This window comes from Dinoponera quadriceps, unplaced genomic scaffold (assembly GCF_001313825.1).
Source record: "Dinoponera quadriceps isolate SergipeBrazil2010 unplaced genomic scaffold, ASM131382v1 scaffold321, whole genome shotgun sequence".
NCBI classification, from domain to species: Eukaryota; Metazoa; Arthropoda; class Insecta; order Hymenoptera; family Formicidae; genus Dinoponera; species Dinoponera quadriceps.
Genome location: NW_014554418.1, coordinates 135,858 through 151,659, shown reverse-complemented (window position 1 = coordinate 151,659; position 15,802 = coordinate 135,858). Strand labels below are relative to the sequence as shown.

Sequence of the window (15,802 nt, the reverse complement as noted above, 5' to 3'; positions counted from 1 at the left end):
ATCAACTGAATGAGCAAGTGACTCTGGAGGGCCGACCTGGTACGGGTACACCGGTAGCTACGGTCTAGCTTTCCCTCTCCTCTTTCCTATCTCGCTTTCTCTCTCTCTCTCTCTCTCTCTCTCTCTTGGTGCGGTCATCTGAATAAACCATGAGTGTTGCTTTAATGACGAAATCGAAGGTACAAACGGCTGTACCGGCATGCTCGAATCACTGGCATGCGGTGGATATACACGATAGATATAAATTGCAGCGGATCCCTCGCCGCGGCGCACCTCCATGACACTTTATAAGTGCAGCTTCGCGCGACGTTATACAGCGTTTATATAGTTCGAGTTGCGTTTGTTTCAAATGTTGATTGCCACGTTATCAGAAAATTCCGCGAGCCGGATTTGTTCCGAGTAAATCTCATTTTCCTCGTCCGTGCTACGATATCAAGGACGGATATAAGCGAGAGGCTTAATTTAATTGATTCGAAACACAGTGATTTTCTATTGCAACCGTAGATTTAACACTAAAGCTAATCTTCTCGGGTAGAAATTTAAAACACTATACTATTTCTTCCCGTTTCTATCTAAAGCCTACACAGAAATGTAACGCTCTTACAATTTAGGACTACTTTTGTAAGTCTATTTAACGCGGCTCTGGCTGGGCTCTATGAGTCGCAGGCTTTGTTAAAGATATCTACGTAAGTGTTTATTCAAAACCTGCTCACGAAATTCCATTCAAGATTTGCTCTCCTAAACTGAATCGAACTATCATTGATATTCAATAAAGACACGCTTATTTTGAGATATGCCTGTACAGAGCCTGTTCAGAGCCATTGCAGACTTACGACATGTTCGAATTAATTTTTATCCGGTTCGATTTGAAATATTATTGTACGGAAGTTTCGAAAAATGTCACACATGAAACGTCTCGTATAGCTGCATTTTGACGCTTTCAACGAGGGGTAATCAGAATATAACCTATTAACGTAACAAGGCTTTATCGTGCACTTTTCAAAGTCGAGTGCATCGCTTGCACTTGAGGTATATCGGTACGACGTAGACCGATAACGTATGCTTAATCGATATCTAACGCACGTCACCAAACATTTGATAAACATTTGACATAGCTGCTATGTTTAAACGATGTTTATACTTTACCGATGCACATCCATTAGCACATATTTGCGCTCACGGTCACGCTCATGATAAAAAAATGCTAACATATAAATGTTAACATATTTGCAGAATGCGTATTTTTAAAATAACGACAACAACGTGACTATCGTTTTTTTTTTCTTTTAGGTAACGTTTCCCATTGTATCGGAACGCTTCCGCGAAACGATTTTCGCCCGACGCCGGGTATCCGGGAACGTAGTCTCTCGACGGTAGACAGTTAACGGAAATCGCAATTAAACGCTGAATTTTATATGACGCTTCTCTCAGTAATTATACCTCGTTCCATTTGTAATTTCCTTAGGTAGCCGGTATTTTATTTAACTACCTTTTAATAGTCGACGACTCGTCCAAGTTAAAGTTCCTGTGATACTCACTAAAATTCACTCGCGCACTGAACTTCCTTTTAACTACGGAATAATTAAAATACTTCAATTAGATGAATTCTTACCTCCCCTGTCAGATTTCTTTACCCCCGTTCTTTACTCTTTTCGCCTCTTGCTGCGCGCTGCTTTATATTAAAGCTGACGTAGCAAATATTAATCAATCGAGACCGATGTCTCTCACTTTTGTCTCAAGCGAACTTGATGAAGCGTGGATTGTATGGGTAAAGGCGCGCGATCAAAAATGCATCTAATCTACGATGGTATTTTAACTTGAGACAACCGGTGTGTTTAATTCGGTGTTTACCGGATCGATGAGCGAAGCATTGGATTACCTCAGCCGCACAACCGGCATCATTACTTTGGGTACCACTTGCGCGAAGTTAGTGACGCACGCGTATATTGCGAACAAATTCAAGCATAATATCCTGGAAAGCGCTCGTAACTCTATCTCGTCAGCTTCTACGTACGAGGATATCTCGTCCGCGGTTCCTACCGCATGACATCGCAAGTTGCCTTTGCTGTCCTTGGTTTGACAGGTGTTTAATATTACTTGGAAGTTTTGATCTCTACGTGTTACGATATCCGTGCTCGTAACGCATTGACCCGCTCGAATATACAGAATGATGCACCAACATATGGCCTATTACGACGGGTTGCCTGCCCAAATGCGCGAACGTTCAGATGATAATTTCGGATTTGTCGATATAATCATACCTTTCCAACGAAGTTATAGCATTCCTAATTATCATCCTAATTATCATAATAAAAAAAAAGATATGCGAGTAACCATATCAACAAATCGGAAATTGCCATCTGGACGTGCGCGCTCTGGGGCAGGCAACCCGTCGTATAATGGATCATATGTTCATGCAACACCCTGTACATTAGAATAAACTAAATGGTTACTCGAATATCAAGAGTTCGACGAACAAGCGCGGATTCTCCAAAATGGATAATAGTCAGTGGATCCTTCGTAATGCAAGATGAATATTTCAAGATTTCGTTCCGATAAAGGAAATCCTTTTACCACGCATTATTTCACGTGATTATCAATTCGATACTAATCCAATCAATCAAAGTCAAAATACAGCTCATCGATCTGTGTAAAGTTCATCATTTTGAAATTAATTTTATAATTCGCGCGATTGCTGATAGCAACTTGTGAACCTACCTTCACTAGCGACCATAGGAAATCAATAGTGTGCGATTGATTTGTAAGAAGTCAAACGCGAGAGGATATTAATTGCTGCCTGATTTGACGATCGATACCCGTTTTAACGAATGCTGCATCGGTGGCTATGCTCGTGCTAAGCGAGGAAAACGAACGGCTGGAGATGACGAATGAGGGGTGCGAGAAGCAAAGCTCGTGTCGGAAGATTTTTCAGACGAAATCATATTGCCCACGACTCGATGGTTGCTTTTTCAGGAGAGAGGAAATAACTGACGTCACACTCAGTACGTAACAGCAATCTTCGAGGATAACCCGTGTGTAGATGCCACGACTGAGATGTAAACGCCTTTTCCCACTCATCGAAAAGCGTTTGTCGCTCCCTGCGCTTCCTATCCCCCTCTCCCCCCGCGGAATATACATTTCAGAGAACAACGAGGCGTCACAAGCGGATTTTATTGACGTCCACTTGAATTCTTCCCTGGCGTCATAATGCGAAATGTCGGGTTCTCGAGTCACTCGTATCGTGGACTTGTTCGTCGCACTTCCGACAGCTACTATATCCAAGCAGTTTCATAATGTTACATAACAGAAACTGGAGGAAAACGCCATAAATACTTGTACACATCGCGGTCGCGCGGCCGTTCTGGATAACTCGAATTAATAAAAAGTGTGTCAATCCGAGAACATTTGCATCGCGAGGAATACGATTTGTTGCCAATGAGAACGCGTTGAAGCGCAGCTCTCCCAATATTAAAGAATTGTTCGTCATTGTCAGCGACTAGTTTCACCGTAAGAATATATACAAAACTTACGAATTGAAATTCTTCTGAACGACGGTTATACAATTCGCAGGTTACTATAAAACGCGGTCTTTCTCGAAATAATTCAATAATACTAACTTAGGCCGATATTTATAGTCGGATTTTATATTTAAGATTATCTTAAATTCATCTTCAAATGTTATAAGGTTCATTCTATTGTCTATGTAGCATCTAAAGATGAATTTAAAACGGTCTTATGTATAAAATCCGACTATGAATACCGGCCTTAGATTCGCATCAAATTTACGGAACGATAGAGTCATCTACTTAATAAACAACAAGTAGATGATTTCAAATTATCGTATACATTATAATATTTTTCAAGAAATATAATTATTTAAAAAAAATTTTAAAGATGAATTTCAAATTATAACAAGGGACCCGGACCGGACCGGAAGCAAGACCAAAAACCGTATGGAAACCGGTATTTTGTCGGTCCGAAACTGTAAACCGCACCGAAATTTTATAGAGCCTACAGAACCGGAACCAAAATTGGAACTGTTACATTTTTTTGGTTTGCGGTTCTTTTCGGTTCACTATTTCGGTTCACTAGTTCTTATTCTATGATTTTAAATAGTCGTTTTTTATTTCATAATAAAATTCTAGTTCTCACGAAAAAGCAGAACGTTGATTAGTTATCACGATAAATAGAAAATAAAATGCTTCAAGCATACGATATTGGACAGAAGAGGATTAATAGGAGAAATAACACGTTACAATTTTGGGATAATTGGAAAGACAATTATTCTGAATTGTACAAATTACTCTAACGGACCGTGTTCTGTTTATATTATGAGAAAGTTCGGAAAATATCGCGATATTTTCCGAATATTCTCAGAATCTATATAATTTACATATTTCGTTAGGAAGAGGTTACAAAGAACGAGGATAATATTATATATCCAAAAAAGTTAAGAGCAGAAGATGGAAATAGTGAAGAAATGCTATCTATATTGAGGAAGTGATATTATTATTTTTTATAATATATTATTGTATATATAGTAGAAATGTTTTTTTGGCATGGCATTCATAAACTGCCGGAGAGGTGGGAAAAATGTATAAATAGCAATGGACGTTATTTTGAATAAAATATTTTTTATCATTTTCAAACAACAGACGTGTAATTTTTACAAAACAATTCCGGTTTCATACTTCTACACCTGGTATATATATAATTTAAGTCAATAAAAATTTCAGTAAGGAAACAAATTTAAAGAACCGGAACCGAAAAAAACATAAAACGGTTTACCGGTATTTTCAGTAGTCCAGAAAACTGAAACCGAAACCGGAACCGGACCGATATTTTCATTCGGTTCGGGTCCCTGATTATAACATACAAAATATAGCGCGTAATTTTCTATCAATACACATACAAAAAACAAATAACACACCGTAATATATCTATGGAAAATTAATATAGACATTGTCTCAACAATAAATATTTTTTGATTAAATACAAAACCGATATTTAGGTATATAAAAAATTCGTACTTCAATATCCGGCCGATATGACAAGCAAAAAGCAAAAAAGCACCGTACATGACTCCGCATTCGAAAATACGATTTCCTACCGTGATCTGCCTACATAAATAATAGTTGGAATTGTGAAACTTCTCAAATTATAAGTCCGTTGTATACGGTGGCATTTCGGAGCAACTGGCGGTTAATGCGCAATTTATTAAGATGTATGGTCTTAGTCTTGGCCGATATAGAAAGAAGAGATGGCGAAACACGAGCAGTCGGGGGAAACTTATCACCGCTTGTTACCGAAAACAGCGTGTTTTTAAACGAGGCGATTTATGATACTGATATATTTATGAGACTGTCCAACTCGTCCATTTTAACGATTTTATATTTAGCGTAATGATATTTATCGGAAAGAGCCAACGATTACATTAATCACGATGGCATGGCTGCTGGTTCGTTCGCATAAAATACATTGTGAATTAAAAATAGATATTAATAATAAAAATACGCGAATATATCTTGTTACATTCCCGATTCACACACGAATTTCCTGTTAGCGACGCTTTTTGTACAAGTATAAAATACGAGATGAATATTAATGTGTCTAAAAATATTAAGAAAGTTACTTTAATTTTATTTTGACTCGCGGATAAGATCAATGTAAATTATTATTTGATCTATAAGTCAAAAAGATTCAATGTTCAGAATGAAAGATTTATGCTCTGTGTAAAAATCCAAGTAGAAATCGTATACTTTTACAGCCAGTGAAGATCAGTGGAGACCAATTACAGTACTGAAACACAGATTTCACATTACGATACTAATGCTTTAAATAGGAAACCGGAAGATGTCACTAACGTGGTGTCTAAATAGTTCAGTGGTAAAAGTGTTTGCCTAGTAAGCGGAGGAAGATTCGAATTTGATCCCAATCGGGTCTGCTCCGCTCCGACATTTTCCATTTCATATGACATTAAAAGTGGATATTTGCAGGTATGTAAATAAGCACTCTGTGGCCATGGAATCAGTATTGTTCCAGTATCGGGAATCAATAATTTTTTGCAATACAGGAAATCGGTAGTTATAGTACTGTCTTTTAAGTCTTAACCCACTGCTATCCCTGCGTCCCAATATTTCACCGATAACAAATCGGTTTTGATAATCTATATTTCACATAATCATCATTAAAAATCAATACTAAACCAATACTTCACCGGCAGTTATTTCCTATTTTGGAATGCATTCTATGCGCGTTTAAAACAATACGTTGCAAATAATTTCTTCGAGATATGCACATTGTAAATACCATGCTTATCTAGGAAATAGTACGCTTATCTACAAAATATAAGTGCATTTTACGTTTCTAACGAAACAGTTTACTGAAAGTGTTGGAAAAATGTGGACTAAAATGGATATATTCTTAGTGATCGCGTTATTGTACGTAATAGTACAATATAATGTGATTCATGCGAAAAGGATATTGTTTATAGCGAGCATACCATCATACAGCCATCAAATAAGTTATCGTAACATATATTTGGAGTTGAATAAACGAGGCCATGAAATCGTGTTGTTTACTACAGATCCGGTCAGAAATTCTTCTTTAACAAATTACACGGAAGTCGACTTGAGTAACTTTTATGTTTTGCCTGAATATAAAACACTGTCGTATAGAAGTCTGACAGAAGCAAGCATGAATTCATCGTTTCTTGATGTGGAACATTTTGCATGGGATATAGGTTTCATCACAAGTAACGCGGTTTTCAAACATCCAGAGATTAAGAAGTTATATGCAGCTGATAGTAATGAACACTTCGACGCGGTTATTATAGCGCAAGGCCATACTGCAGCATTGAATGCTTTTGCGTACAGATTTAAAGCTCCTCTCATAGGTAAGATAAACGTTAGATAAATTTAAATTCGAAAAAAGTCGAATTATGATACGTACATGCGATTAGCCTTAAATGTTATTATTAGATTAGTGTTATTATTATTAGATTTGAATAAATTATTGGGAGTGTGAATAAGTTCTCGCCGTTTCACCATCAGATGGCGGTATAAAAATTTTCTGTGTATAATTCAAGATGATGACGCATCTATATTGAAGTTTTATAACCTATGTTTAAAATCAGGGGGTGTCTTTCCATTAACCTATAAAGAACATTTTCTTTTTGTAGCGTAAAACATATCAAATTTCGTGCCAAATAAACCGTTTTTGCGGGGAATTTTACTACACTATTTTATTCAGAAGAAATCTGCAGCTGAAGCACACAGAAATCTTGTAGAAACCTATGGTGATCATGCTCTGTCGGAAAGAACATGCAGAGATTGGTTTAACCAATTTAAAAATGGTGATTTTGATGTTCAAGATAGAGAACGCAGTGGTGCACCAAAAAAGTTTCAAGACGAAGAATTGAAAACATTACTTGCTGAAAATCCATGTCAGACGCAATCCGATGTTGCAAAATCATTAGGAGTTGATCGAACAACAGTTTCGAAACATCTAACAACATTAGGAATGATACAAAAGGAAGGATCTTGGGTGCCGTACGAATTGAAGCCGAGAGACGTCGAACGGCGTCTTGTCACGTGTGAACAGCTGCTTCAACGACAAAAAAGGGAAGGTTTCATACATCGTATTGTGACTGGTGATGAAAAGTGGATATACTACAGTAATCCCAAGCGTAAAAAATCGTGGGTTAAGCCTGGCGAAGCAGTAGCATCAACGCCAAAGCGGAATATCCACGGTTCCAAGCTCATGCTGTGCATTTGGTGGGATCAGCTGGGGGTAGTGTATTACGAGCTGCTCCAACCCAACGAAACCATCACAGGAGATCTCTATCGACGACAATTGATGCGTTTGAGCCGAGCATTGAAAGAAAAACGACCGCAATATGAACAAAGACACGATAAGGTGATTTTGCTGCATGATAACGTTCGGCCGCATGTCGCGTCACCGGTCAAAACATACCTGGAAACGCTGAAATGGGAAGTCCTACCTCACCCGCCGTATTCTCCAGACATTGCGCCTTCTGATTACTATTTATTTCAATCGATGACTAACCTGGCTGGCAGCACTTCACTTTGCATAAAGAAACGAAAAAATGGATCGATTCGTGGATAGCCGCAAAAGAAATGTCGTATTTTCGACGTGGAATTCTAATGCTGCCAGAAAGATGGGAAAAAGTAGTCTCCAGCGATGGGCAATACTTTAATTGACTTGTTTTTTTATTATTTTTTTAAAATAAAGGATTTATTTTCACAAAAAACGGCGAGAACTTATTCACACTCCCAATACGAGCACTTAACAACCACCTTCTTATTGTCTCGTGTTGTCGAATTCTTTCTTTTTATAAGTTAATTTAATTTTAATTTAACTTAACTTTTAATTAGTCAATTTTTGTATAGGTTTTAACTTTTAACTTAACTAAATTAATTGTATAGACCATTAATTTCTAACTTAACTTAAAAAAAGAAGTTAATTTACCCAACTTTGGTTATTACTGCTCATTTTATCTGTATTACCGATAAGATAACGAAAATTAATGTGATCTACAGGTGTTTCGAGTCTAGATGTGTTCAATCAATACCGCTATATGCTCGGAGGTCTGATTCTACCTTCACACCTTTCCAATTGGCAAAGCAACATACAAATCCATGGCAACATATCATTCTGGGAAAGACTCGTCAACTTTTATGACGTGTGGATGCAAATGTATCATTGGGCAAATGTGCGCATTCCCTCGGACGATGCGCTTGTGAAGAAGTATTTAGGGGAGGGCATACCGTCCGTCCTAGACATAACTCAGAATATGAGCTTGTACTTCATCAATAAGAATCCGATAATTTCGTATCCCAGACAGGAACAATCAAACATCATGTTTTATCACGGTTTTCATATCGCAGCGGTACCACCCGCCTTGCCAAAAGTATGCGTTTCTTTTAGGATCAGCTTTCATATGAGATTCAATAGAGCGGCCGTTACGCAAATTTCTAATGATATATCTGTAACATTAGTCCCATTGCATTCGCTAGGAATTGAAACAACTTCTCGACAATGCGACTGAGGGATTCATTTACGTCAGTTTGGGGACCAACGTCAGATGGGATCATCTACCGAAAAACACGCTCGAAACCTTCACCGAAGCGTTCACCTCGCTACCATGGAAGATCCTGTGGAAGAATAATCCTGATCTAATACCCAACAAATTTGAAAACATATTCGTGTCGAAATGGTTTCCTCAGCAAAGTATTCTCGGTAGTGACACGCAAATGTGTGCACGGGTCACTTGGCCTGGCGCTCGGCACCCCCGCACTTTGTAACTTCTTATCACTATTAATTCGTTCTGTAAGTGTAACCTTGTGCTCATTTTCTTATCCACAGCTCACTCGAATATCAAACTGTTTATTTACCAAGGCGGAGTACAGAGCACCGAAGAGGCCGTTTATCACGGAGTTCCGGTTATAGGGTATCCGATTATTTGGGATCAGAAGTATCAAGTGCAAAATGTCATGAGATTAGGTATGGGCGCGCACCTCGATTATAAGAATCTTTCGAAAGAAAACATAGTAACCACTGTGTATGAAGTCATAAACAACAAGAGGTACTGTGTTATTTTACTTGTAAATTACATTTTTATGATAAACTTATATTTACGATCAACTTTTTCTGTCTTATCGCGGTAATACATAATAGGGATTTCTGAATAATATTCCGAGAACTTATTAAATAAATTAAATAAATTTAAAGTGTTATGTAAAAATAAATTAACATCTAGAAATTATCATTAAAATTTAGAATGTTTGCTTTTATTGCATCTCGATTGACAATCACGTATCGATGTGAATGTGGTATTTTTATTTTCACGTTGGCGAAAGAATGCGTCTACTATTTTCTTTTTTTATTTTACTTTTCCTCATTCGGAGACTAGAAACAAGTCAACTATGAAATGTCTCTCGTAGAGATTCGACTTCAAATCAGTTTTCTTAAAATATGTAAAGAACATAATGTCGAAACTCCACATTTGAATATGTTCTATAATCCCAACTTGCATATACGTAACATTCATTCGGCGAATATAATACGTAATAAAGGGCTCACGTTCAGCATTGGACTATTTCGATCTGAAATTCAAGATGGTTATAGATATAAAAAGTTTCTCCCAACGCGCATTAATAGATTATCATCATCACTTAATAAATATTTGTTTAATGCGATTTGGCTATTGCTTTGGTTATTGCTTTATCCAATACTAATGCAATTATATTATGCCGAGAGTAAGAGACTTCGTTTTAAATTTTATAATCCACCGAAGACCAGCAAATAAAGGATACTTATAATGTGCTTCCGATCAAATATTTTTGCCTGCTTAAACATATGGCTAATAATAGATGGATGCCACGAAGAATGTTTCATTGAATATAAAAAAGGTTACAAAAATAAAATTCTTCAGAGAGCCTCTTCCTCACAACCATTCCGAGAATATGTGAATGAATGAATATGTTATTAACATATCTCTTTACGTTTATGCGAATATGAACGGTAATGATGTTTTGTCACCGAAAAACACATAGTTCGTCACCTCACCTTCACGCAGATTCCCCCTATTGTTCAAAATAATTTACGACTAGATGAAGGCTTTTGCCGTCTACTTGTCAAGAATGAATCGATCTTGATCGATTTGATTACAGATATTAGAATATCTATAATGCTAGTAATATCATTATAGATATTATTTTAATAAGTAATAGGTTCATTTTAAACTGAATGTTTTTTATGTTCAATAATAAATTTTGCAGACAAACATTCGGCAACCCAATAAGTTCTTATTATTTTCCAATTACCGCCAATATTGTTCTTCCAGATATTGAAGAAATAGCTTTAAAAAGATTACTGCTACCAATACCATTTTATTTTAAATATGTTGATGATGTTCTTGCAGCTGCTTTAGAGTTCTTGCAGCTGCTTTAGAGTTTTGTGATGAAATACTCAATATTTTTAACTTGTTCCATAGAAAATTTCAATTCACGTACGAAATCGGCGATAATAATAGACTTAATTTTTAGACAACAATTTGCCTAAATAATGGAAAAATCGAATTTGATTAGTTTCATAAACCCACGTTCCCAGGACGCTATTTAAATATTGCTTTTTTACATCCATTAGGACAAAAATCGGAACTATTTATAGTTTCATCGACAGAGCCTTTTTACTATTGCACTTGAAACATTACTCTGCAAAAATCTGGAATTAATTATTGACGTTTTTCTTAATAATAGCTATCCTTTGGGTCTAATTTTTAAAATAATCGTCGAATTTCATCCTTGTTAACGGACTCAGATTGTGATTTGTGATTGTGATTAAAACATTATTACCAAAAAATTACTAACAGTAATAGGGATACAGTTTCTTACTTCACCATCCCGTTTGTTGAATCTCTGTCTGATAAATTAAAACATATCATGCACAACGATAATCTCAGACTTGTATATAGAGGCCTCAATAAACTTGATTGTTTTATTAAAGTTCCGAAAGATAAGTTCAATAACATCTAAACCATTATAATGTCATTTTAACTATAGAAATCGAATCAACTGCAGGAATTGCGACGTCTCTTATGTAGAATAAATTCGCCAACAATTTAAAACTAGATTTTCTGAGCATCATAGAATTGTCACTAATATAAGCTCTGTCAGAATTGTGGTTAATGGCCATCGACTATAACAACTATAACCATCATTTCGATTGACCTAATGCAAAGATTTAAAAAAAAGAATTGGCATATTTTAAGCGCTTGATTATCGAACTGATTTTTATTAAAAAACCAAGTAACAGTTTGAACGCACAGACTGATACAGAGCTGCTTAGTAATAGTTATTATCTATTCTTAAGCGCTTTAATTCATCTTAAATATTATGCGCATACCGTTCATCGTCATTCGCTCTTTCCGCGTTATATCTTTCGCTCTTTGTAATAACTCACGGCTGATCATGCTTCTACCGTATGGTCAAACAACGATTATTACTTACCGTTTCGCTAGCAACCACGTCAGTGTTGTCTCGCTTATCTACATCATGCCTACTGTTTGAGCTTATACCACCCGCTCTTTTTTTATCTTTTGGGTTCTTGTTCTCACTTCACTTTTCTTGCGCTGATATGCATCTGTTTTATATTTTTATTTTTTTCTAAAATACTATTAATTTTTCAACCATTTCTTCATTCTTTATCTCCAAAGACTATTTCTTGCAAGTGTTGCTTCGTAGTTTTTTTACCCTTGCAGATCGTCTCGTCGTACCATCGATATTTAACCCTTTCGTTACGGCAGTCCGCGCCGCTGGAGTGACGCCATTGAACGGGGCACCGCGCCGCGAAGTGTGCATATTGCACGTCGGTAGTCTTCGATGTTCGCACTTACGTCTTTCAACACCACTTTGGAATTCTCTTGTATATATATTATTTTAAGAGCTAGGTAACAACTTTTTCGTCGTATTATATGAAAAACATGAAAATGAGTATATGAGTATTCAGTTATTTACATATTTGCACATTTTCGAGGTCGCGCGCGTATGCCGATTATAGTCGGCACCCGTAACGAAAGGGTTAATAACGAGAAATACATTTTGCCTACTATATTCTACAAGTTATAGTGGTGAGTAGTGCTTACTGAAGATAAGCCTCCACGTACTTCTGTTCTATTTATGAGGGTCGTTAATAAGTTTGATAAGTCTGGTAAATTTCTATGAGATGGCGCCACAATCCATATGACATGACATCTGGAAAGTTCCTCTCTTCAGATTCTCCCAGAGCAAATTTCAACACGGAATAACGCATTGTTCATGTTCGATAGTCGTTTAACGCGAGCGGATTAGCAGTGTAGCTACAAAAATGGAAAAAAAAACGATTTCCGTGTAATGATAAAATACTTTTATTTAAAGAAGTGGACAGCAGTGCAAATCATAGCCGAGTTAGACAAAGTTTATGGGGACTCTGCTCCTGCGTTGAAGATCTTATATTTCTGGATAAACGAATTGAAATGTGGCCGAACCTGCACTGAAGACGAAGTGTGTTCCGGACGCCCAGTTGAGGTCATCACATCGGATATCGTGGAAAAAAATCCATGCCATGGTTATGAAAGATCGTCGAGTGAAGATGCATGATATTGCTGAGGCCGTAGATATCTCGACGGAATGAACGCATAATATCCTGCATAAAGAATTGCATATGAAAAAGCTGTGTGCATAATGGATGCCGCGATTACTGACTCTCGATCAAAAACACACGCGAAAAGACGTTTCAACGTAGTGTTTGGTGATGTTCAAGCGCAATCCGCAGGATCTTTGGCGTCAATTCGTGACTGTGGACGAAACTTGGATTTACCACTACACTCCTGAATCAAAGGAGCAATCAGTGGACAATGCCTGGTGAAAGTGCAACGAAGAAAGCGAAGACTGTTTTGTCGGCTGGAAAGGTAATGGCAACTATTTGTTGGGATTCCCAAGGTATCATCTTAATTGACTATTTGTAAAAGGGTAAGACAATAACAGGAAAGTACTATGCAACATTATTGAACCATTTGAAAAAAAAGTTGAAAAATAAATGGCCAAAATTGACGCGCAAAAATTCCACCAAGACAATGCGTCATCTTACAAGTCGACCGTCGCAATGGCAAAATTACAAGAATTGGGTTTCGAATTGATTCTTCATCCACCCTATTCTCCGAATTTGGCCTCGTGTAATCTCTTTCTGTTCCCAAATTTAAAAATCTTGCTTGATGGGAAGACATTCTTGTCGAATGAGGAAGTCATCGTCGTCGTCAATGAGTATTTTGTAGGCTTTGAGACAGCCTACATTTCCGACGGTTTTTTTCAAAAATTAAGAACTCGCTGGATCAAGTATATCGCCTTCGATGGAGACTATGTTGAGAAGTAAAGGCGATTTTTCCCCAAAAAATGTGTTTTACTTGCTTTTTTACCAGACTTGTCAAACAACCTTTGTAATTAAATACAAAAAGGAGAGAGAATACGACTGCATTGTTAAAAGATTCACCTTTATGCTTTTCGATGCTGTTAGCCAAGCTTTTATTGTTTCTCAATACATGATGTATAATTGTGATTAATACTAGGTTATTATTATGACTTTATGTTTACTTTGTACGTACTATGACTTTCGTTTGAATAACCTTTTCTGACCCCGACTAAATCTATGTAATACTTATTACTTGTCCATCGATAAAGATCCAACATTTCCTTTCATTTCCTAAAAGACTATATATACGAGGGCAGTCCGATAAGTACTTAGCCTACAAAAGAAAAACGAAAATTTTGGAAAAATGGCGATTTATTTCTTAACATAGTCTCCATTTAGCTCGATACACTTGACCCAGCAATGCTCCAACTTCTTTAACCCATCTGAAAAATATGTTTTCTCGAAGTCCGCAAAGTAGGCCTCCGTGGCGGCGATGACCTCCTCATTCGGCCAAATTGGTCGAATTGGACTACGAACTGCTGCCCCATCCACCGTATTATCTAGATTTGGCCCCGTGCGACTTTTTTTGTTTCCAAACTTGAAAAAGTCACTCGCTGGGCAGAAATTTGAGTCGAATGAGGAGGTCATCGCCGCCACGGAGGCCTTTGCAGACTTCGAGAAAACGTATTTTTCAGATGGGTTAAAGAAGTTGGAACATCGCTGGGTCAAGTGTATCGAGCTAAAAGGAGACTATGTTGAGAAATAAATCGTTACTTTTCCAAAATTTTCGTTTTTCTTTTGTAGGCTAAGTACTTTTCGGACTGCCCTCGTATATCGGTTAATTTCACTAAAACAACCGTTCATTGGCACTTATAGACTACTTCGCATAATTTATTATGTTTATTTTCAGATATCAAGAAAGAGCAAAAGAAGTAAGTAAACTTTACAAGGACATACCCTATGATACCCTTCAAAATGTGGTGTGGTGGATCGAGTACACGATGCGTCATAACGGAGTGACTTGGTTACAAGACAGGATTTGCGACAAGCCGTGGTATCAACGATACGACTGGGACATCATCGGGTTTCTCGCCATAGTCGCGTTTACAACGTTCTTTATTTTTTTGTACACGCTATTTCAGATTTTACATTTCATTTGCGAGCGTTATCGAATTCTCTACGATGACACAAAGTATTACCATACCAAATCGAAGACCCAATAATGTTTCTATATGTGACTATACTATGAATTTTGTTTGAATATCCCAACTAAATTTGAATATCCTAACTAAATCTATGCAATATTTATTACCTGTCAGTCGATAAAGATCCAACGAAGGATCGAAATATTTGGTAAATAAATACTACATATTCGTCCGTATGACACTTCCTTGAATTTCCTAAAGATTATATAGATTGGTTAACCGTATTAAATATTTATATATATATAGTGTGTTTGATGAAAGCTATCCTATCCGTCATATATTTATAGTTTAGGTCAATATGAACGAAAAAAACCCTCTACCATTTTGCAAACAACCACACAAAATGTTGAGTTATTAGTTATAGAAAATGGTCATTTACAGAGGCTTCTTTAATTAATAACTCAAACATTTGCCTAGTTATTTGCAAAATGGTAAAGAATATTTTTGTTCTGAATGGAACCTAATCTATAAATATATAAGCTGTTATATCTAGCGATAGACATTAGTATAATAAACTTTGCGATTTAAAAATATAATATTTCGTCAATTTATATATAGTAAACTTTGAATTTCGAACCTTAAACCTGTCGCTAAGAACAACAGTCGTCGTATACTTGTAGATTATGCCA

At 36.7% G+C, this 15,802-nt stretch overlaps 1 protein-coding gene across 1 annotated transcript; it reads left to right on the top strand.

Annotated features, from left to right (window-relative positions):
* Positions 1 to 6,399: 6,399 nt before the first annotated feature.
* Positions 6,400 to 15,343, top strand: LOC106748388 (UDP-glucuronosyltransferase 2B18-like). The gene is made up of 5 exons (XM_014626845.1): positions 6,400 to 6,895; positions 8,562 to 8,932; positions 9,039 to 9,261; positions 9,388 to 9,607; positions 14,879 to 15,343. The coding sequence occupies exons 1-5, from the start codon at positions 6,400 to 6,402 to the stop codon at positions 15,189 to 15,191; spliced, it is 1,623 nt and encodes a 540-aa protein (XP_014482331.1). The 3' UTR covers positions 15,192 to 15,343.
* The last annotated feature ends 459 nt before the right edge of the window (positions 15,344 to 15,802 follow it).

Bases quoted from the DNA above. Each gene is read 5' to 3' on its own strand.
- LOC106748388 (XM_014626845.1), top strand. From the start codon at position 6,400: ATGTGGACTAAAATGGATATATTCTTAGTGATCGCGTTATTGTACGTA. The intron at 6,896-8,561 runs GTAAGATAAACG...TGTGATCTACAG, and splicing joins ATTTAAAGCTCCTCTCATAG to GTGTTTCGAGTCTAGATGTG. The intron at 9,262-9,387 runs GTAGTGACACGC...TCTTATCCACAG, and splicing joins TCCTCAGCAAAGTATTCTCG to CTCACTCGAATATCAAACTG.